General features: G+C 38.9%; 1 protein-coding gene across 5 annotated transcripts in view; it reads left to right on the top strand.

Annotated features, from left to right (window-relative positions):
- MED23 (mediator complex subunit 23) overlaps nt 1–23,483 on the top strand; it is a 54,627-nt gene continuing 31,144 nt past the window's right edge. Inside the window, exons 1-11 of one of the 5 annotated variants that reach the window (XM_073337328.1) lie at nt 1–511; nt 6,080–6,111; nt 6,236–6,323; nt 7,314–7,438; nt 7,589–7,700; nt 8,436–8,534; nt 9,454–9,555; nt 10,815–10,884; nt 13,469–13,581; nt 14,355–14,450; nt 15,014–15,031. In XM_073337328.1, the coding sequence (XP_073193429.1) occupies nt 452–511; nt 6,080–6,111; nt 6,236–6,323; nt 7,314–7,438; nt 7,589–7,700; nt 8,436–8,534; nt 9,454–9,555; nt 10,815–10,884; nt 13,469–13,581; nt 14,355–14,450; nt 15,014–15,031 (915 nt within the window). In that variant the 5' untranslated portion in view covers nt 1–451. Of the gene's footprint in view, nt 512–6,079; nt 6,112–6,235; nt 6,324–7,313; nt 7,477–7,588; nt 7,701–8,435; nt 8,535–9,453; nt 9,556–10,814; nt 10,885–13,468; nt 13,582–14,354; nt 14,451–15,013; nt 15,032–23,483 lie in introns of those variants that run through there. The other 4 variants (XM_073337327.1, XM_073337324.1, XM_073337325.1 and 1 more) reach the window with 4 other exon arrangements.

The raw sequence follows: 23,483 nt of genomic DNA, 5'->3' as shown, positions 1-23,483 counted from the left end.
GCTCCGCGGGGCCGGGGAGACGCCTCTGCCTGAGGCCGCCCCAGGGCCCGGCCGGGCCTGAGCGAGGCGCGAGACGCCTGGTCCCCGCCATACACCCAAAGCCAGAGGCCGGGGCGCGGCTTGTGTTCGTGGTCTGTGCACGGAGCGGCTTGTCTCCGCGGCGCACACGGGGGACGGCCTCGGTCCTGCGCGTACCGCTGGGGGCGGCCACAGGCCGGGGAAGGGCGAGAGCCGGCAGGCTGGGGACGGCCTCAGCGCGGAACTGCTCGGCCCGGGGAGCTGCTTCCTGGCGGGGACGGGTTCAGGGACGCGCCTGCCGCCGCCGCCGGACCCAGAAACCGCCGCCGCCCGGTTCCTCGGCCCGGCCACCCCGGGCGGGGGAGCAGGAGCTGGTCCCGCTTCGGTGCCGCCGCCCGCCGGGAGTCTGGGGCTGAGCCCCCGGGGCGGGGCCATGGCGATCCCAATGGTGCCGATGGAGACCCAGCTGCAGAGCATCTTCGAGGAGGTGGTGGTGAGTCACCGAGCCGGGCCGCCCCCCAGGGGGCCTAGGGGACTGCGGGGGCCTCTGGGGCGTTGGGCGGCGGGTCTGGGTGTTGGAGGGTCTGTGGGATGTGAGGCGCTGGAGGGGGGGTTTGGCCCGAGACTTTTTTACAAATTGGGGAGTGATCCATGCTTGCCTTGTGGCCCTTGCTGATGCTGTCCCCGCAGCGGGGGCCGGGGGGCAGTACGGGCCCCTGTGTGGTGATGTTACGGTAGTAAAGAGCGGGTGTGTCCCGCTCATGAGGGGTTGAAAGAACGAGGCAGCAATGAAGCAGTTTGGTGGAAGAACGTAAGTCCCAGCTCGCTACTTGGCCTAACCGAAGCTAGATTGTGGTGGTTGGTAGATACGGCAGAAGCTGGTTTTAAGGAAGGATTTAAACGGAGGACAGATGGTGGCTTTGACAATTCTGATGGGAAGGGTTTTTTTTTTGTTTGTTTGTTTGTTTTTTTCAAGAATAGGGGGATGACTTGGGAGAAATCATGGAAATACTTGAAAGAGAAGGGGGTGATCAAGGCAGGCATCCTTGGCAGAGCAAAGACAGGGTTGATGGGTCATTCAGTTGTCGAGCTGAGTAGCACAGAACTAAATGATAAAAACACCTGAAAAGCAAAACTGAGGAGTTTGTGTTTGATACGGTGGAGGAGAGGGGAGCCAGTAGAGTACAACGAGTAGGGAGATGTGGTTGAAGCCAGGAAGACAATCCCAGTATTTTTAGTGGACTTAAGGAATGTGATGTGGCAGGTATCAAAGTCAGCGAGGTTGGGTTACAGTAGTCAATGCCTGGGATGACAAGGGCCTCAACGAGAGATCTGGCAGTTGGACAGAAAAGACTGAAACTTAAGCAGAAGCAACAAAACTTGGATAAGGCCTGGATATGTAGGTCTTAAAGTAGTCGTTTTCACAACAAACTCTTGCTGGTGGCCAGTCTGACATGTTTTCCGAAAATACTTAATTAACTTCAGGCAAAACAAATAAATATGTACCTATACATATCCAAATCATCGTAACATATTTAATGTAGGGGTTTTTTTCAGATTCAATAATAAAAATAATATAAAGTTCTCTCTATTCTTTACTGGACCTAAACAGAATAGAAACCCAAATAAAGTGTTTTCCATCTTCTTGTCTTGTGTTGGTTGTTCCTTTTGCTCTTTTGGATGCCTTTTTTGTTAGTAAGTCTGCTTCTGTGAAAAATGATAGTTGCTTGTTAATATCACTTTTCACAGCAAGTCCTGGGACAAATTAAGCCTGGGATAGGGGGGAGGCAGTGGAGGCCAGGAGGACTGGGGGAGAGATGGGAGTTGCGAGGGAGACATGGGGGGGGGAGGGGGTTTGAGCCATGAAGCCCAGCGGACAAAGCCGGAGACCAGTGCCCGAAGCCCCATGGCCGGAGCTGGAGGCCAGAGCCCCGGGGCCAGAGCCTGAAGCTCTGGAGTCACAGCCCAAAATCCTGCCGGCCCACCACCCCAGGGCCGAAGCCCGAAACCTGGAAGATGGGTTCCCGCATTGTGTGTCTCCAGAAGCCGTACAGCACCAACTAGTGCTGGTAGGTACTGGCCTCAGCAACCAATGCCAAGGCGGTGCATCCAGGAACAGTAGGGAGGGGCCAGGCCGCTGCTCCTTTCCTCTCCCCCACCCCCATTACGGCTTAGGGAGGAGGCCGTTGCTTATTTTTTAACAGAAAAATGTATTTAAATTAGGGCTGTCAAGCAGTTAAAAAAATTAATCACTACTAATTGCATGATTAAAAAAATTAATAGCTATTAATTGCACTGTTAAACAATAATGCAATACCATTTATGTAGATATTTTTGGATATTTTCTACATTTTCAAATATATTGATTTCAATTACAACACAGAATTCAAAGTATACAGTTCTCACTTTTTATATTTATTTATTAGAAATATTTGGCACTGTAAAAAAATCAAAAGAAATCGTATTGTTCAGTTCACCTAGTACAAGTACTGTGGCGCAATCTCTTTATCATGAAAATTGATTTTACAAATGTAGAGTTATGTACAAAAAATAACTGCATTCAAAAATAAAACAATGTAAAACTTTAGAGCCTGCAAGTCCACTCAGTCCTACTTCTTGTTCAACCAACTGCTCAGACAGACAAGCTTGTTTACATTTGCAGGAGATAATGGTGCCAGTGTGTTTACAAAAAGAAAAGGAGTACTTGTGGTGCCTTAGAGACTAACCAATTTATTTGAGCATAAGGTTTCGTGAGCTACAGCTCACTTCATCAGATGCATACTGTGGAAAATACAGAAGATGTTTGTTTTCATACACACAAATCATGAAAAAATGGGTGTTTATCACTACAAAAGGTTTTCTCTCCCCCCACCCCACTCTCCTGCTGGTAATAGCTTACGTAAAGTGATCACTCTCTTTACAATGTGTATGATAATCAAGGTGGGCCATTTCCAGCACAAGTCCAGGGTTTAACAAGAACGTCTGAGAAAGGGTGGGGGCAGGTTAGGAAAACAAGGGGAAATAGGTTACCTTGCATAATGACTTAGCCACTCCCGGTCTCTATTCAAGCCTAAGTTAATTGTATCCAATTTGCAAATGAATTCCAATTCAGCAGTCTCTCACTGGAGTCTGGATTGGAAGTTTTTCTGTTGTAATATCGCAACTTTCATGTCTGTAATTGCGTGACCAGAGAGATTGAAGTGTTCTCCGACTGGTTTATGAAGGTTATAATTCTTGACATCTGATTTGTGTCCATTTATTCTTTTACGTAGAGACTGTCCAGTTTGACCAATGTACATGGCAGAGGGGCATTGCTGGCACATGATGGCATATATCACATTGGTAGATGTGCAGGTGAATGAGCCTCTGAGCCTCCCCCCCCCACCCCCCTTCTCAGACGTTCTTGTTAAACCCTGGACTTGTGCTGGAAATGGCCCATCTTGATTATCATACACATTGTAAGGAGAGTGATCACTTTACATAAGCTATTACCAGCAGGAGAGTGGGGTAGGGGGAGAGAAAACCTTTTGTAGTGATAAACACCCATTTTTTCATGGTTTGTGTGTATAAAAACAAACATCTTCTGTATTTTCCACAGTATGCATCCGATGAAGTGATCTGTAGCTCACGAAAGCTTATGCTCAAATTGCTTAGTCTCTAAGGTGCCACAAGTACTCCTTTTCTTTTTGTGAATACAGACTAACACGGCTGTTACTCTGAAACCAGTGTGTTTACAATGTCACCTGAAAATGAGAGCAGGTGTTCACATGGCACTGTTGAAGTCCATGTTACAAGATATTTATGTGCCAGATGCATAAAGATACATATGTCCCTTCATGCTTCGACTACCATTCCAGAGGACATGCATCCATGCTGATGATGGGTTCTGCTCCAAACGATCCAAAGCGATGCGGACCAATGCATGTTCATTTTCATCATCTGAATCAGATGCAGCCAGCAGAAGGTTGATTTTCTTTTTCGGTGGTTCGGGTTCTGTAGTTTCCACATTGGAGTTTTGCTCTTTTAAGACTTCTGAAAACATTCTCCACACCTCATCCCTCTCAGATTGTGGAAGGCACTTAGATTTTTAAACCTTGGATCGAGTGCTGTAGCTATCTTTAGAAATCTCACATTGGTACCTTCTTTGAGTTCTGTCAAATCTGCAGTTAAAGTGTTTTTAAAATGAACAGCATGTGCTGGGTCATCATCTGAGACAGCTGTAACATGAATATATGGCAGAATGCAGGTAAAACAGAGCAGGAGACATACAATTCTCCCCCAAGGAGTTCAGTCACAAATGTAATTAATGCATTATTTTTTTAACGAGCGTAATCAGCATGGAAGCATGTACTCTAGAATTGCGGCCGAAGCATGAAGGTTCATACAAATGGTTAACATATCTGGCATGTAAATACCTTGCAATGCCGGCTACAAAAGTGCCATGCGAACGTCTGTTCTCACTTTCAGGTGATATTGTAAATAAGAAGCTGGCAGCATTATTTCCCTCAGATGTAAACTAACTTGTTTGTCTTAGTGATTGGCTGAACAAGAAATAAGACTGAGTGGATTGTAGGCTCTAAATTTTTACATTGTTTTGTTTTTGAGTGCAGTTAACCAAAAAAAAAATCTGCATATGTAATTTGCACTTTCAGGATAAAGAGATTACTCTATAATACTTGTTATGAGGTGAATTGAAAAATACTATTTCTTTATCATTTTTGCAGAGCAATTGTTTGTAATAAAAAATAATAAAAAGTGAGCACTGTACACTTTGTATTCTGTGTTGTAATTGAAATCAATATATTTGACAATACAGAAAAACATCCAAAAAATGTAATAAATTTCAATTGGTATTCTATTGTTTAACAGTGCAATTAAAACTGTGATTAATTACGATTAATTTTTTCGAGTTAATCGCGTGAGTTAACTGCTATTAATTGACAGCTCTAATTTAAATATCTTTTTATATCCGCCCTGAAGCGACAAAAGAACATCATTAACAAACTTGAAATATTTTTTCTGAGAAGCTTTCTTTTGTCTGCAAAATTGTTTTGGGCTTATGGTTGTGAAGATCATCTGATAATGTGAACTGATCAAATACTGTGTCTGAATGTTAGGACAGACGCTTCCAATGGTTCTATTGTATTCATGGCTTTGCTGACCACTAGAGAAATTAACAAATAGTTGCTTTCAGTGCTGCTATTTGTAACTTTCATTACTCTGTGGATAGCTGTGAAACAGGGTATGTCTACACTGGAAACTTCAAAGTGCTGCTGTGGGAATGAGTGTGGTCACGCATGAGTGCTGGGAGAGAGCTCTCCCAGCACTCCTGGTAATCCACCTCCATCAGGGGATTAGCTCTGAGCCCTGGGAGTGTGGCTCCCTGCCTCTCATGCCTGTCTACACTGGCTCTTTAAAATGCTCAGACTTGCTGTGCTCAGGGGGGGTGATTTTTCACACCCCTGAGCCAGCAAGTTAGAGCACTATAAAATGTAAGTGTAGACAAGCCCTAAGTATCAGAAGGGTAGCCATGTTAGTCTGTATCCACAAAAACAAGGAGGAGTCCGGGGGCACCTTAAAGACTAACAATCTGTTACTGTTAGTCTTTAAGGTGCCCCCGGACTCCTAGCTGTGAAACTGACTTTAGTTTCTGTCAAGAACGTAGGAAAGTCAATTCTTTGCAGGTACTTGGAAAAGCTATAAGCTGCTGTAAGCAGGCAATGCAAGGACTTGCAGGTGAAAAGGACTGTCAAAGGCACCCTCTATTCCTTCACATCCTATTACCAGTAGAAAATAATACTTAAAATATTTAATGTCATTATATGTATACATTGATGTGGTGCCATCATCTTGAATATTGCGTTCAGCACTAGACACCCTATCTAAATATAAAAGAAGTGTGAAAGGACCATACAAGGGCAACAAAAATTATTAGAGGGATGGAAATAATCTCACTTTTCTCCTTTCTGAACAGTCTTTTTTAGTATATCATGTAAGAGGATATGTAGATCATTTTGCCATTAATCACCAAGAGTTGAACTTCAGTCTCTTTCTCTTACAGAAAACAGAAGTTATAGAGGAGGCTTTCCCTGGGTGAGTGTAATGACAATTTATTTGTGGCATGTGATTCATTGTGACTATCTTCTATATCTGCTATTTTAATTGTGCTACCTTTCAAGAACACATTGCAGATAACTAGTGTTCTTATTTGCAATAGCATGTTTATGGACACTCCTGAAGATGAGAGAACCAAATTGATCAGCTGCCTGGGAGCTTTTAGACAGTTCTGGAGCAGTCTTTCCCAGGTAAGCATTTCAGTATTGCTAATGTAGCTATATTTTACAGCACCTGATAGTGTACTAGATACATAGCTAAGGCATGATTCCTGTCCCAGACAGCTCACAGTCTAATTTCAGATGTGGGAAAGAAAAGTTGTAGGGAAATAACAAAACACTATGGTGATCTTAGACAGGAAGGATATTGATGACATCAGTGGAATTACATGATTACTTGGCAAAGGCTGGTGCATAACATGGTATAGTAGTAAAGAGTAACTCCTTTTATAAATATAAATATCAAAAGTACAGGGTCATTTCTGGGGTAAATGGGGTAATTTCTTATAGCTGTTGTGGTTGAAGAGGTTCTGAAGGAGGGGCTTGAATGAAAGGAGGGATATATTTCACGAAAAACATTTATGCATAAAATATTACTATCCCATGACTCGACCATTCTTGCAACACATGGGTCTTTGATATAGGTAGAAAGAAATGCATTATGCATAGGGTTTTCTAAAGCAATCATTGAACTTCTCTGTTTACTTTATGCACTGCAAAAATTCACTCAAATCTCTGTTGATGCATCCTGTGTTCGGCAGCCTATTCCACTCTATTTCAAAGTAATCTGATTAATTGTTCCTGTTCTCAAGTATCATTCCTTACTTTGGTATATCCTCCTATTATAAAATGTTAATATTGGCAAATTAATGGTTTAATTTAATTACATACTGGATATATGAAGTCTTCATTTCAACTCTGTAGTCAGACCAGCAATATACTTTCTTTGTTTCTCTTCACATAGGCTGTTGGGATATAACTTTGTATGTCACTGCTTGGGGAAATTTCTTGAAATAAGATAAAAGTGGATGTTAAAGAAGCAATCTTTGACAGATTAAATACCCAGAAGTTATTATCTCTCATTTATTCCTTTTTCTCATAGTGTAGCAATTTGTGGTTTTAAGAAGAAGTTACTTACATTGCCATAGTAAGTAGTTTCTTTTCCCCTCCACTGTTTTCTAGGAATCTCATGAACAATGTGTCCAGTGGATTGTAAGATTCATCCACAGCCAGCACAGTCCTAAAAGAATTTCTTTCTTGTATGACTGTTTAGCAATGGCAGTCGAGACTGGTCTGTTGCCACCCAGGTATGTCGAGTGTGCGTGAAGCACGAAATGCAATATGCGTAAGTTGTAGTATTGTAGACTAGTTAAAAAAGATTCCTTAAAACTAGTGTTCATTGGAAATCATCTTCTTATTTTTATACATCACTCACTGTTGTGTTCTTTTTTTCCTAGAATGGTGTGTGAATCTCTAATAAACTCGGACACCCTTGAATGGGAAAGGACACAGCTGTGGGCATTAACATTTAAACTGGTCCGGAAAATAATTGGAGGTGTAGACTACAAGGTACTTTTCCTAAGAAAGTTTGGAAACTCTGGTGTTTTTTATAAGTTTACAGTGCGTCTTTCTGGTGTTCCAGAGAAAGTGTTGAACCTGTCTCTGTCAGTTTAGTATTTCGTCATCAATTAAACCAGATATTCTTAACTTGTTTTCCTAGTGCGGACCACATCTTAATTAATATTTTCTGATGTACACCTCACTTCCCAGTCATGGTCACAGAGTCAGCTTACTTTCCATTTTCAATTCTAAACTAAATAATATTCCTAATGCAATTTCAACAATTGTTTTCCTGGAAAAGTATTATTATAAAAGCATTTAGGGTAATATCCTTACCCACATCTCTATGCTGTGTAAAGGGTCAGACTGAGCAGCAATCTGTAGGTGTAAAAGGCACCTAAAAGAAGCACTGTATCTGGTGTGGGAAGATTTTGTCAGTGCAGGCACTGAGGAAGACATTCGTGAATCTGCCTCTTGGGGTATGTCTACACAGCAAAGAAAAACCCTTCGCTGGCCCATGCCAGCTGATTCAGACTCGCGAGGCTTGGGGTGCGGGACAGTTTCATTGCTGTGATGACTTCCAGGCTCAGGCTGGAACCCGGGCAGTGGGTTCTGTACTGTGACTCTTAGAAGCAAAGCACTGAACCTTACCCGTAATATTTTCTGAGCTGTCTTCTGATACACTTTGGCTGCTAGAAATTGAGAATTTTTGTGAACGTTAATTTCTATATGATTTTCTCTCAGGGTGTGCGAGATCTGTTGAAGGTGATCCTGGAGAAAATCCTAACTATTCCTAACACAGTGAGCTCAGCTGTTGTACAGCAGCTCTTAGCAGCAAGAGAGGTAACTCTAAAATGTTATATGATGTCACAATGAAAGAGTTGGTCTCGATCTTTTGTCATGGATTTTCACAGTATTCTAAAGTGGATCTCTTTGGAGCCTTTTAGATCTGATATAAATGAATAGCTAAAGCTGATGATGTGTTTTCTACTGGCTCTTGTGCTAGTGTATTTCAGGGTCATCTAATGGTGAGCCTTCTCGTATTATCTACAACAGTGGTTTTCTACCTGAGGTCCGTGACCCCTGGGGGTCTACAGACTACGTCTAAGATTTCCAAAGGGGTCTGCGCCTCCATTGGAAATTTTTTCAGGGTTCACAAATGAAAAAAGGTTGAAAACCACTGATCTACAACATTGCCATTTCCAGGCTATCTGAGCTCCTGAAATGCCCGGGTATAGTAGAATGCAGTGATGTAACCATGTCGATCCCAGGATATTAGAGACACAAGGTGGTTTACCTCTCCCACCTGGGCATAGTAAAGTCCGTTTAGAATCTCAGCCTTAAAGGGATGCTAAATAAGCTTTATGAAATCAGTATTAATATTTTCATTAAACCAAAAAAAAAGAAAAACAGTTTGGATTTAAATATTTTCCATTGTTGCAACCAGATATTGCAATGTTGTGCTAGCGCATTAGAACCAGAAATTGAATCTCACCACTCTTCTTTCATTGTTCCAACTGAGTAAAATGTAAAAAGCAAACAGCATAAATGGTGAAAAACAAAATACAATTTCATTACAATTTCATTATAATCTAATGTGATACTAGTTAACACAAGTCACAGTTTAGAAAAGTAACTTAATGTCCCTTCAAATCTTATATGTCTAGCTTCTAGAGCTCATTGTAGTTTAAATATTTTGAAATAATTTGTTTATGGTAATTGTCCAAATTGCCTTACATTTTTAAATTTTACTTATTTCTAGGTTGTAGCCTATATTTTGGAAAGAAATGCTTGTTTATTACCTGCCTACTTCGCAGTTACAGAGATAAGAAAACTGTACCCTGAGGGAAAGCTTCCTCATTGGGTAAGGGTTTATTCATTATATTTTATAAAGTGATATGCTCCCCATTCTCTCCATACAAAATATTGGGTGTGATTTTAAAAAAAAAAAAAAGGATGCCTAATGCCTTGTCTATATCTAAAATTTAGGTTGACCTAACTACATCACTCAGGGCTGTGAAAAATTTCATGTCCTGTGCAATATAGTTTGGTCAACCTAACCCACACTGTAGGTGCAGCAAGGTCAACAGAAGAATTCTTCCATCAACCTAGCTGTCATCTCTCAAGGGGTGAATTTACTGGAATAACAGAAAAAACCCTGCCATCGCTGTAGTATTTGTCTGCGCTACAGCGGCATAGCTGCAGCTGTGCTTCTGTAGCACTTGCAAATATACACTTAGTCTCTGTTTGAGCACTAAATGAGGCCCCTATCCTGCAGTTGATTTGCTGGCAGATCCCTGTGCTTGCATGGAGTTAATGGCATGATCTGAGCATAAGTGCCTAACTTTCAAAATCGTTGAGTGCTCAGCAGGTCACATTGATTTAAAATTTGTAAAACTAGGCAACTTACTTAAGTGCCTAAATATGGACTTAAATTAGGCACCTCTTTAAAAACAACAACAAAAATGACACACAAACTTTGGCCATATTGCTTTAGATGTGCATCTGAATGTTATGTTCTTGAATTTTAGCATTTGAGACTAGGTTGAAATTCTTCCTGTGCCTACCAGCTTTATTCACACTCTCCATATGACTCGGAAGATAAGCAAATAGCTTTAATTTTCCAGTATGGCCAGTTTTGTGGCCTGATATTCACCATTACGGAATTATTTGGCATTCTTAAATAATGAAAACAGCCTTCACTTCCATTCAGTACACGTTTCCCTTGTCCTTTTGGTTCTTTTGAAGAACCAGATCTCTGGTTTTGCTTGCACAGAAAGGGGCATGTTTCTTTGATTAGAGGAGATAAGGGGTGAAACTCCCACTGATTTCACTGGGGCCAGGATTTCATCCAAGAAGTGGTAAGTTAAGTGCCTTTGAGGAATTGCTCAGGAGAAGAAAATGGTGTTCTATTGCTAAATAGAATTTTAAACCTGACATGAAAAGCACGAAATAATGTACATTGCAAGAATGTTGTACATATGAAAAGTAGCTATTTCGATTTGCTCTGATTTCTGCCAAAAAGAGCATATATCCTTCAAGTAGCTTACCTGATTTAATGTCTTGTTTTAAATTGAATATTGTGTTAATGTAAATAATTTAGTATTAATAATCTTCTTTCAGTTGCTAGGTAACTTAGTATCAGACTTTGTGGATACCTTCAGACCCACCGCAAGAATAAATTCCATTTGTGGTAAGAAAGCATGAGTGAATTGAATTTTTAGCCAGTAGGCCTAGCTAATTTGGGTTTAGCTTTATATGTTAATCCGTGCAAAATGCTTGAGTGGGTAGCATTTATGTAATACCTATCAATGACTTTTTTTATCCTGCCTCAATTTTTAAAAAGTTTGAAGATTTATTTGGATTAACCAGATTAAAAATACTGCTTTAAGCACAGATAGAAAGTGGAAAATTGCTTCTTTTCACTTGCCCCTCTGCACAAAGTGATATTGTCCTTTCTGTGGTTTTAACCTGGCCTATGAATTTAAGGGTGTGCCTATATTTAATTACCTTTGCACTATGTGTCATAGGTATGCTATGTGTCAGACTTAATGGACATTTTCTGAATCAACATCTAGACTAGGGATTTGCACCATTGCCGAATTCCCTAATTTATGTGAACCTTTAGTCTCCATAAAAAAAGGCTCTTTCATTCAGTTTTACTTTTCTCAAGAAATCTGCAAAAGTTTGATTAGGGTATTTCAGTCCTGTTTAATACTATTTTTGCTCTTTTAGAAGAAGAGGGATGCTTTTTTTCCTGTACATCTTAAGAAAAGTAACTCCTGTATTTACTGCTGTTATTTCATTCGTCTCTGTACAGGAGCTAAAATTCTGAGAGCTTCCATTATCTCCAGTTGATTTCTTTAATACACAAAAGCAACATAGTGGGATTAAGGATGTAATGTCAGCTGTAAACCACTGAGTTCCTTGATTTTTTTTTTTTTGTTTATTTGTTTTTGCAAGAGTATGCACACACTCTTAAGTATATTTTACCAAACACATGGAAAAGATTTATTCATGTGACTCTCAGTCCTGTGTATAGTAATCCAGCTGGTACAGTATAGTGTTATAACTACTGCAGAAGGCAGGAAACCAGAGTGGGTGGACTAACCATCTACAATAACTCCTCACTTAACGTCGCCCCGGTTAACGTTGTTTCGTTGCTGATCAATTAGAGAACATGCTCGTTTAAAGTTGTACAGTGCTCCCTTACAATGTTGTTTGGCAGCCGCCTGCTTTGTCCACTGATTGCAGAAAGAGCAGCCCGTTGGAGATAGCTGGTGGGGGCTTGGAACCAGGGTGGACTGGCAGCCCCTCATCAGCTCCCCTAAGTTCCCTGTGCGGCAGCCGCCCAGCAGGCTATCAATTACCGGGCAGTTCAGCTGTCCCTCTTCCCACTGCCATGTGCTGCTCCTGCCCTCTGCCTTGGAGCTGCTCCTAGAAGCCTCCTGCTTGCTGTGCGGGGGGGAGAGGGAGGAAGGGGGTGCTAATGTCAGGGTGTCTCCTTCCCCCCGCTCCTGCCCCCCATCTCCACAGAGCAGCGGGGGACACCACAGGGCTCAGGACGGAGGGAGCTCGCTGTCAGCAGCTGCTGTCTCAACTTGCTGATCTACTTAAAAAGGCAATGTACTTAGAGTGGAGTCAGCGTACTGAAAGGGGCAGTGCAAGTCTCTCTCTGTGTCTCATACTCACATGGTGTCTCTGTCTCTCTCTGCCATGCTGTCTCCCCTCCCTCCATTCATGCTGCCTTGTAGAGTGTAAGGCTACATTAACAGCAATGTGTTAATCCTTGAGGGCTTAGCTGAGTGCTAGTTCATCATTCAGCAGTAAGGCATTCCCTGGGAAATATCCCACCCTCTTCCACCCTCTGACTTCACCACCTCAACCAAGCTTCACAATCATCATTGCTGTGTACAGTATTACATTCTTTGTTTAAAACTTATACTGTGTGTGTGTGTGTATGTATAGATATAATACTACACACACACATACAGAGAGAGAGTCTTTTGTCTGGTGAAAAAATTTTTCCCTAGAACCAAACCCCCTCCATTTACATTAATTCTTATGGGGAAATTGGATTTGCTTAACATCGTTTCGCTTAAAGAAGTATTTTTCAGGAACATAATTACAACTTTAAGCGAGGAGTTACTGTACTTTAATAGGGTGAATGGGGGAAAATAGTTATCCTTTAATTTCATTTTGTTTGAGGGAAGTTGAAGGCTCAGTGTAGCCAAACTGAATATTATTACATTACTTCTCTTGTGCTTTTGGATGTAATGACAATAAAAGAACTATGACCATCCAGTGAAGAGGCTTGACCCATTTACAGTAAAAGGTCCATAATGGACCATTATGGCTGAAATACAACTCTGCTTTAGTTATAAACATTTACTGGACCAAATAAAAGTTTTATGGTCTGGGCATATGCTGTGAATAGGAAGACTTCTGAGGATAAATAGTATATTTTAGTGTCATATTACAAGTATTTTAATATATCTGGGGATGTCCAAACTGAACAGTTTATAGCAAAACATAATAGTTGAGTTTGCCCTTTAGCTAATGAGTTGAAATTTCTAATGCAAAAGGAATGATTGGTAACATTGGGAGCTTCATGCTAGCCAATTCCTGAGGTGGGAGATAACAGATTTAAATAAATGTAGTGGAAAGGAGTATTGTTAGTAGTTTCCGAGGTGGGTTCTTGACCTTTAATGATTAAGTGCCATAGCCGCTCAACTTCCTTAGCATTTATCCTTTCTCATTCTGTGTAATATGTGCAGGACGTTGTAGTCTTCTTCCTGTGGTAAATAACTCTGGCGCCATGTGTAACTCATGGAAGCTGGATCCTACAACCCTTCGTTTCCCTTTGAAAGGACTCTTGCCATATGATAAGGTATGCATGTGTAAGCCTCTTAGTTATGAAAGCTTTGTGTGTTTAATCTATGAAATTACTATTTATTTGTAGATTAGAGAAAGGAAGAGGGCAATAATTTTGAAAACTTGGGCTATCCCATTTTCAATTAGAACTTCAAAATTAATGAATTTAGTAGTTTACTAACAGATTAAAATCCTCCAAATACATGACACAGCAATGGCAAACCATACACACACCAGGTGGTATGTGATGTTTTTACTGCCTGGCACACTGATGCCCTGAGTTCTGAGAAGCAGTAGGTGTTGCATGCACCTGTTCTGCGTCTGTGTGTGTGTGAGAGAGGAAGATACAGAGGAAATGGAATGTGGAAAAAAAAGAACTGTGTAGTTCATGCCTTGCATAACGGAGCAGGAAACTTGATTTCACATTTTAAATTGGTCTCAGACCCCAGGAGCACTGTGGAGGCAGTGTGCTCAGCCCCTTATTGAGAGGGATCTCGTTGGTCTCCTGAAGGTGCTCTACCCACATTTCAAAGATGTTTTCCAAAAAGTATCCCATCTTCATGTTGTCGAAGAAGGTCCCCCACAATTAGAAGTGTAAAACCAGGAGGAAGACACTCTCTGCTGATACTTACCTTCCTCTTGGGTATTTGAGAACAAAATAGTTCACCACCAAATGGTACATACCTGCAAATATAAACATATTGAAAAGAATGCATTTTTAATTTTGTTACATTTAATTTAATCTTGAGGCAATGTTCGCGTATGTTTGTTTGTTTGTTTGTTTTTAAGGATCTGTTTGAGCCACAGACTGCTTTGTTGAGATATGTGCTGGAACAACCGTATTCCAGGGATATGGTCTGCAATATGCTAGGTCTGAATAAGCAGGTACTGTACTATACTGTGCTGCACAATTTAATTCTGCATAGAATCTGCACTATTCTTTTCTCTTTTCTTTGCTATAGCTAACTGAGCAAAACAGTTTAGGTCCAGACAGTGATTTTTTTTTTTAATATCATATTAGGTAAATTGGATTCTATATTGTACCTATCATTTTTATATTGCTTTAAGGGTGTTTAAATTGAAAAGTAGAGATTTAAAATATTGATTTTTTTTTTTGCATTGCTTTTTTTTCCTATAAGGCCAGCCTCAAATATACCTTTGACAGACTATAACTTACCAAAGACAATTAGTTTTATTTTTAAAAAAAGTTCTTGTTAATGTTCATTTAATTAGTTCCCAGAACTTTGTTGTACCTTGTTACTTTGGCATGTTACAGCATTCAGTCAATGGAGCACTGATTTTATTTTTTTATACCTTTAAGTGGGAGGGCTTGGTCTGACTTGGGATTCCTTGAGGCTGGCCTCATAGTCACTGTTTTGTCTTTTCTTTTTTTCTTCCTTTATTTTTGTTCTGTCCTGTCTTGTCCTGCCCATCCTCCAATGCTCTAGACCTTGAACATTGCTCAGGTATGTTCACAACCTTACTGTTGTATTGTGACTAACGATACGCTGGCCGCTTTGTAGCCACTGATTCCAGTTAGAGAATACATGTACGGTCAGGGCTTGAAATTGGCAGGACCATTAGATGCTAGGACAAGGGCAAATTCTCATTAAAATCTCTTAGGAAATGAGAGATTTATTTAATATGAAAATGTACAGCCCCAGTGGTCCTCTGATCCTAAAATTTTGGTTGGTTTGGACCACCACCACTTCCCCACCTGATCTATAGGCTTTTTCTTGGTTTGCTGGAATTTTCAGATGAAGAGAGATTATTGGTTCAGTCCTTTCTTTCCTTATGTGGATAGAAGAACATTCCTTGAATTCACTTTTAGCACTGTAAATCTGGAGTGGCAAAAACTGCTGAAATGGAGCTTGATGGGGATGTCACATTATCAGGCAGCCTCTGTGACAAATTCCCTTTCCTACATTAACTTTCTAGTGTCCTCCAAGCAGGGTGAACTAAGACAATACAAAGTGCTAGAAAAAATGCTTTTTTAAGCCAAATTTTATAAACCTTCTGTTTTATTTCTTATCCAAATTTACTGTATGGACTTATGCTTGAAATTTTAAATATCGGTCATTACAGCCTTTTTATTCTTTAAATTTTGAATCCTTCTTAGAGTAGTAACCAGATCAACATCTATTTTTTTTAAAAAAAGTAATATCTGAGATATGTAAAATAGCGTTGCTGTTTGCAATACTATGGTGAAGGTTGTGTCAGTGTTTCCATTTATAAAACTTCTTTCAGGGATTTGTATCTTGACTGTAAAATTTGCATGACTCTGAAACCTTGTGTGTAATATCTTCCACTGTAAATAAAAAAACGATCACATTACACAAATTTCTTTATTTTATCAATGTATTTGACAAATAATACTCCATGGCATGTAATTATCCTAAATATTTTAAAACCAAAATCATATAAGGCAGCTGAAATGTTAAAATATGAAAACTAGCCTCTAGATTAATATTTAAATTAATAGGATTTTTTACTGTGTCTAAATTTCTATTTAGACAATAGATTAGGTTGTCACTTTGTGCAGCTTTTCATGGTTTAGTTGGTAAATAGCACAAGACATAGGCTAAAATGTGTACTGAATGTGTTGTATTTAGTTTATTCGTGGTGGTCTGCCCTTTCAGGCCAGAAGATCAAAGTTAGAATGTTAATTTTAACTCTAAGTTTGCTATTCTCTAATTAAAAGATAACTGAAATACTTTTTTTTTTAGTTTAGTTTTTTGAGTTCTAGATGGTAATTTCTACACAGTGTTTCAACCTAGAGTGAATTTTTATGGCTAAGAAACAAACCCTTGAAAAACATGGCTTATAATGGAAATGCTGACAGAACATGAACTGTAGCTGTGCTACCATAATACCAGTATGTGGGCTTTCAGACCATTGTATTTGCCAGTAAAAGTTTTAGCATGAAATAGGGGGTATATCAGGATAGAAGAGAAAATATTAAACTGTACACCTTAAAAATCCTATTTTTCACAGTTTTAAGTAGAATATGAAAGTTTATTCACATTTGGGTGTAGGTTAATTTATTATGACTGCATTGATATTTCCAGTAACTTCAATAAAATGTTATAGCATGCTCTTCAGGAAGTGCTATACTGGTGATGCTACCTATAGTAAAATTCTTAACTATTTTTGTGATGATAATCCATCCAGATCTAATAATAATAATAATAATAATATAAGATCTGAGTTAACCTGTTAAAGGCCAAGTGGTTGTCAGTATAACAGAAACTATTGAAAATGTAAAGAAAATCATTAATAGTGTAAACTTTGTTTTAAAAACTAATTTTGTGCCTTACCAACTCTTAGAAATAAATGCAGAAACAATTAAATCTAGGACCATGATCCTACAGTCATATCTGCCCCTTTTACTTAGCTATGCCTTGCAGACCCTCACTTATCTATCCACACAGATCCAGTTGCAGGATTGGAACCTTCATGTGTACCTGTTAGCTCAGTACAGTAGAAATGTGTTCAGGATAAATGTGATACAGGTAAACAGGACCCTTGACCTGATTATCAAATATTCTTAAAGGTGAACAGCAAAACTGTTAGTATTATTTTTGTTTTTGAACAATGTATAGATTTATTTTAGAAATATTTACTTTGAAAAAGTTCTTTGAGGTACGTGAAAAGTACAAATTAAACTGTTTTTCATATTAACCTTGTAGAGACAAACATCAAGGCAGAGAAAGATACACAATTTTGTACACTGATTCCAGGATTCTCAGTTTTTGTTTAGTCTTTTACGGCTATTTCTATCATATGGCTCTTGATGAAAAATTATAACTTCAGAATATTCTTTTAGTGTGGGGGTTCTGGCAGTTTTCCAATTTCTAGTAATGCACAATTTGGCATGCGAATGTGTGGTACACCATCTTTTAAGTGTTAAAAATCAAATCGTCCTTTAGGATGTACAGTTTGATCTAATTTGTATTTCATCTCCATCAATATATTACTAATTTCTTCCCAATATTTGTTTAACTTTGTACAGTTTTGTAGAATGTTCGTTATAGCAAATACTTGAAATATGATTAGTTATTTTGGATGTCATAAATTTCGGGAAGCCAAATTGCCCTTCAAGGGGCCTCCTTTTCAGAAACTGCTGAACAGTCACCCCTTTATCATGTTTCAGGCTGGCATCCCATATTGGAGTATTACTTTATTTTCTCTGTGACAAATAAACATACATTTAAAACAAATTGAAAACCAGTTCCTCTTTAGCTTAGTTGCTTAGAGTTTGGGTTCCTTGATGGTATCTCTGACCCCTCAAACAGTGGAGTGCTCCAAGCTTTCTTTAACGTGTGATTTCTATCGCTTAGCAAGTGTACATGAAAGATATCTTCAAACATTTTGTTTCTGTACCTGTAATTATTGTCTGCTGTTAATAATTTTGGACCTTGAAACAATTTTACTCATATTAAAATAGAAAGGAACATAAATTCTGGCAAGTCAAGTGTAAAAGTATAATTAGATGGGCCAAAAAAGAATTTGAAGCAAAAGATACACAGACTTAACAACAAACTTTTTTTTTTTATTTAAAAGTACATCAGAAGCAGGAAGCCTGCCAAACAATCAGTAGGGCCACTGAACAATCGAGGTGCTGAAGAAGCTTTCAAAGAAGACAAGGCCATTGTGGAGAAGCTAAATAAATTCTTTGCATCAGTCTTCTCTGCAGAGGATGCTAGGGAGGTTCCCAAACCTGAGCCATTCTTTTAGGTGACAAATCTGAGGAACTGTCCCAGACTGAAGTATCAGTAGAGGAGGCTATGGAACAAACTGATAAAGTAAACAGTAATAAGTCACAGGACCAGATGGTATTTAGTCAAGAGCTCTGAAGGAACTCACTATGAAATTGCAGAACTACTAACTGTGGTATGTAACCTATTGCTTAAATTGACCTCTATACCACCTGACTGGCTGATAGCTAATGTGATGCCGATCTTTAAAAAAGGCTTCAGTGGCAAACCTAGTAATTACAGCCTAACTTCAGCACCAGGCAAGTTGGTTAAAACTATAGTAAAGAACAAAATTATCAGACACATGATATGTTGGGGAAGAGTCAACACGGCTTTTGTAATTGGAAATCATGCCTCACCAATCTATTAGAATTCTTTTATGGGTTCAACATACATGTTGACAAAGGGTCCCTCACCAAAGACTCTTAAGCAAACTAAGCAGTCATGGGATAAGAGGGAAGGTCATATCATGGATCAGTAACTGGTTAAAAGATAGGACACAAAGAATAGGAATAAATGGTCAGTTTTCCGAATGGAGTGGGCGTCCCTTAAGGATCTGCACTGGGAACTGTGCTGGTCAACATATCCATAAATGATCTGGAAAAGGAGGTAAAGAGTGAGGTGGCAAAGTTTGCAGACAATGCAGAATTACTCAAGATGGCTAAACCAAACGCAGATTGAGAAGAGTTACGAGGGGATCTCACAAAACTGGGTGACTGGGCAAGAAATGAAATACAGTGTTGATAAATGCAAAGTAATGCACATTGGAAAACACAATCCCAACTATACAGACAAAACGATGGGGTCTAAATTAGCTGTTACCACGGAAGAAAAAGGTCTCTGAGTCATTATGGATAGTTCTCTGAAAAAGTGCTCAGTGTGCAGCAGCAGTCCAAAAAGCTAACAATGTTAGGAAACCATTAGGAAAGGGTTAGATAATAAGGTAGACAATATTATGATACCTCTCTATAAATCCATGGTATGCCCACACCTTGAATACTGTGTGCAGTTCTGGTAGCCCCCTCTCAAAAAGATATATTAAAAATGAAAAAGGTATAGAGAAGGGCAGCAAAAATGATTAGAGGTATGCAACAGCAAAAATTATTAGGGGTATGAGGAGAGATTAAAAAGACTCAGCTTGGAAAAGAGACCACTAGAAGGCAATATGTTAGAGGTCTATAAAATCATGAATGAGGACGTGTTCACGAAACTTGAACCAGGGGGTCACCTGATGAAATTAATAGGCAGCAGGTTTGAAACAAACAAAAGGAAGTGCTTCTTTGCACAAGGCACAGTCAACCTGCGGAACTCATTGTCAGGATGTTGTGAAGACCAAAAATATAACGGTTCAGAAAAGAACTAGATAAGTTCTCGGAGGATAGGTCCATCAGTGGCTATTAGCCAGCATGGTCAGGGACCATGCTCAAGATGTCCCTAGCCTCTGACAGCTAGAAGCAGGAAAGGGACAACGGGATGGATCACTTGATAAATTGCTCTGTTTTGTTACTCCCTCTGAAGCATTTTGCTCCGGTCACTGAAGACAGAATACTGGGCTTGATGAACTGTTGGTCTGACCTAGGATGGCTGTTCATATGTTCTTAAAATCTTTGCTGTTCACCTTTTCAGCCAGCCGTGATGGTATAAAGGTTAAAGTAGAATATTCTTTTCTATGCCTTCTCCCAAGCCAGGTTGTAGTTTCATCTCTGCCTAAATCCATTTGTGCCAGGTTGTTTGAGAAAGGAGTTGTTGATTTTACCTTTGTCTATTCATCCTGGAAACGGAATTGAAGCATGAAGTGAAAGGAATGACTTAATACAGTATTATTCAGTTGACTTTCCTTTCCTTCTTCTTTTTATCACATTGTCTGTTTGGTACTAGGAATTTGAATTTCCTGGTATTTCACAGTATTAATATAACAAACATTATGGATCCACTGGTGCTAAGGTGTAAAGTAATCCTTTGATATTTTTTCCATTCGTATGGTTGCATGTCAGAAATGACACATACCTCTATTTACTGGGATTGATTCAGCTCCTATTGAAGAAAATGGCAAAATGTTCATTAAGCTGGTAGAAGTAGGATTAGACTCGATACAAATGACTGGTTGGAATTTTAACAAGCTAGTTACGAGCCTGGATAACCACCATATTTGGAAAAGAGGGCAATTTGTACCAGTTTTATCCATAATGTCTAAATCATTTATTAATTGTTCGTCAGATAGCTCAACCATCCATATTTTATAAAATATTTGAGAACTATGAGGACAGTTACATTATTTATTGAATTATTAAAATCGTTTAAAAATGTGTTTTCTCTAAATATTTTTTTTTATTAGAAGCCAGTGGAAGTTTTTACCAGTTAACTATGGCATTCTTCAGGGATTGGTCTTATAAACTTTTTCAGAAAGTCAGAAATGGCCATTGTAGCACTATTCTGATTTTTTTTCATATTTGTTTGTGGTTTAATCACAGTTTCAAATATAAATCCCCATTTTTCAAGCATTTAAAAACTAGTTTCAGGATGAAACTCCAATTACTAGTCTGGCAATCATTTTTTTAAACCAAATTTAAAAAAATTTATTGTAATAAGTGGGTCTTAGAGGAGAAGTCTTAATTGTTCCAGATACTTCTTAAAATTCATGTATAATTCCAAAAATAGTCCTTTAACCCAAAAAAGGCAAATTAGTAACTGCTACTTCTGGTATTTTAAGGAGTTAAACCATGAGGCTATAGCAGAGTGGGGTGGGAGGAGGTATTTTTTCATGCTTTGTGCGTATATAAAAAGATCTTCTACACTTTCCACAGTATGCATCCGATGAAGTGAGCTGTAGCTCACGAAAGCTTATGATCAAATAAATTGGTTAGTCTCTAAGGTGCCACAAGTACTCCTTTTCTTTTTGCGAATACAGACTAACACGGCTGTTACTCTGAAACATGCAATAGACTAGTCCATGGGATATGCCTGTTCTTAATAAATTAAAGCCCCAAACCTGCAAACGTTCACATGTGCATAAATTTACTCATGTGAGTAGTCCAAAGCATGAGGTTTACATGTAAGCTGCTTCAAACCTTTATGTATGGAAAATCATAAAATGCCAGATATTGAGTTAATGCTGAAAGACTGTACTCAAAAACCATTGTTAAGCTTCTTCCCAATACCTTGAAAGTTATTTTAAAGCAATATGAATAGAGGATAAAGTGATCAGCTGTATGTTTGAATTTCCTGGCTCCAAAGTTTGTCCGAACCTTGATATTATTTAAATGTTAAAATATATATTTATTAAGACTTGTTCCTTAATTAAATGTACTGGGGATTTGACTACCGTTTTGTCAATTTTTATTATAAACTATAGAATAAAATGTACATTACTAGTGGAAAATTCCTGCTGGAAATTCTGGCTTTCTTTTTCACGGTCATATTTTCCTGTCTATTGTATAACTTGAATAACTTTTATTTTTTAATATAGGCTAAGGTTGGTGGGCTGTTGGACATTAACCCACTGCCTATCAAGCTAGTGAATTTCAAGCCCTGTACACAGTAGTTTTGCATGCTGGATTATGAAATAGTCTGTAGTGTTGTCTGTTGCACCCTGCTCTGCTTCATAATTAGTTGCATTTGGAAAAAAGTATTCTCAACTGGTGGTGTTAATATTGCTCTTTGTAAACCTGTAATGTGGTTGATATGTGACAATGGCATTGTGTATTTGGAAGAGAAGGTGAAACAGAAATTGATGCTTCCCTTTTTAGTTAGAAGTTTGTGTTAAGCATGCTTCAAGAAAGCACAGCTAAACTTGTAGCTTTCTGCAGTTTTGAGCTGGCAAAGAGCATGTAAAAGAGGGGATGATGTTCACTATGTTTGTCAATTTTTTCCATTCTTGCATTTTATTCTTAATTTGAAGGAAAAAAATCCCTTTTTCATGGCAAAAGACTAATATTGGTTAAAATTAGAATGAGCATCTCCTTTTAGCAATTCTTTCCTTTTTTATTAAAAAGGTTTTTAGGCTGCCTGGCTAGCAAGTCAATGAATTCATTTGTTAAGAAAGCCCTACATGTATTTTGGTAAAAAAAAATTAAACTTCTCTTTTCTTTTAAAATAATAATTTTTTAAAAAGCCTTTTTTGCCTCTAGAAAGGGACACTGTATTTTCATGACTAGTATTTGAGCAGCTCAGTTCCTTCTTTTCTGTCATCATTAAAGTAATACTTTTTTCTTTAATTAAGGTTGCATTATGTTACAGGCATTAGGTGTAAAAATCTAAATGTAACTATTTTTAAACCTAGTCTGTAGAATGACGCAATAGATCTTCAAGCCTTAGCACTGTATGGAATGAGTCAAATTACACTCAGCTTTCCACCCCCTCAATAGCATGTAGGGCTTATCATTCTGTCTGAAGATGTATAAACATAAAGTAATACACAGTTCCTTACAAAAGTGTTTACAATATAAATTATGCACAGAAAATAGTCTAAACTTGTACCAAAAACTTTCGAGTACTGCAGCTATTTTATTTTTCTCTATATATACACACACATATGTACCCACACATAATGAATATATTCTATATTTGGTCATTGTTAAAAGACATCACGGAAGAGAGGTATTTTAAGAGGTGATTTATTTATTTGTGTGTTTAGGGGCCTGGAAATTGCTTATCACACTGTGGAGAAGCTGCAAGCTAAATAATTTTTGTGGTTCTCATCACCGTGGTATATAAACTAGTGCTTCACCATTACTTGGGACACTAATAATGTGTAAGATTATGTCTACAACTTGGAGCTAGTTGTGTGATTCCCAGCTTGAGTAGACATGTGGGATGAAATTCCCAGCTTGAGTAGACATGCTCCCACTAGCTCCAATCAAACTAGCTTGCTAAAAATAGTAGCATAGCTGCAGTATCATAGACAGTGGTGAGCCACAGTGTGCACTAACTGCCCTGAGTACAAAACTCCCTAACCTTAGGGGTATGTACTCAGGGTGGCTAACCTGGGCCACTGCTCTCCACTGCCCTTGCTACTGCAGCTATCCTACTATTTTTAGCACTCTAGCCCTGAAAGGAGGGATCACACCCCAGTTCCAAGTGTAGGAGACCATGATTTATAAAATAAAAATTGTTAGTGTACTGTTCACCTTTAGGATCCTAACCAAAGGCCGTTTCTTGCTGC

The sequence above is a fragment of the Lepidochelys kempii genome, chromosome 3 (assembly GCF_965140265.1).
Source record: "Lepidochelys kempii isolate rLepKem1 chromosome 3, rLepKem1.hap2, whole genome shotgun sequence".
NCBI lineage: Eukaryota > Metazoa > Chordata > Testudines > Cheloniidae > Lepidochelys > Lepidochelys kempii.
Note: the sequence above shows the minus strand (reverse complement) of the source record. Positions and strands in the feature narration are given on the sequence as shown.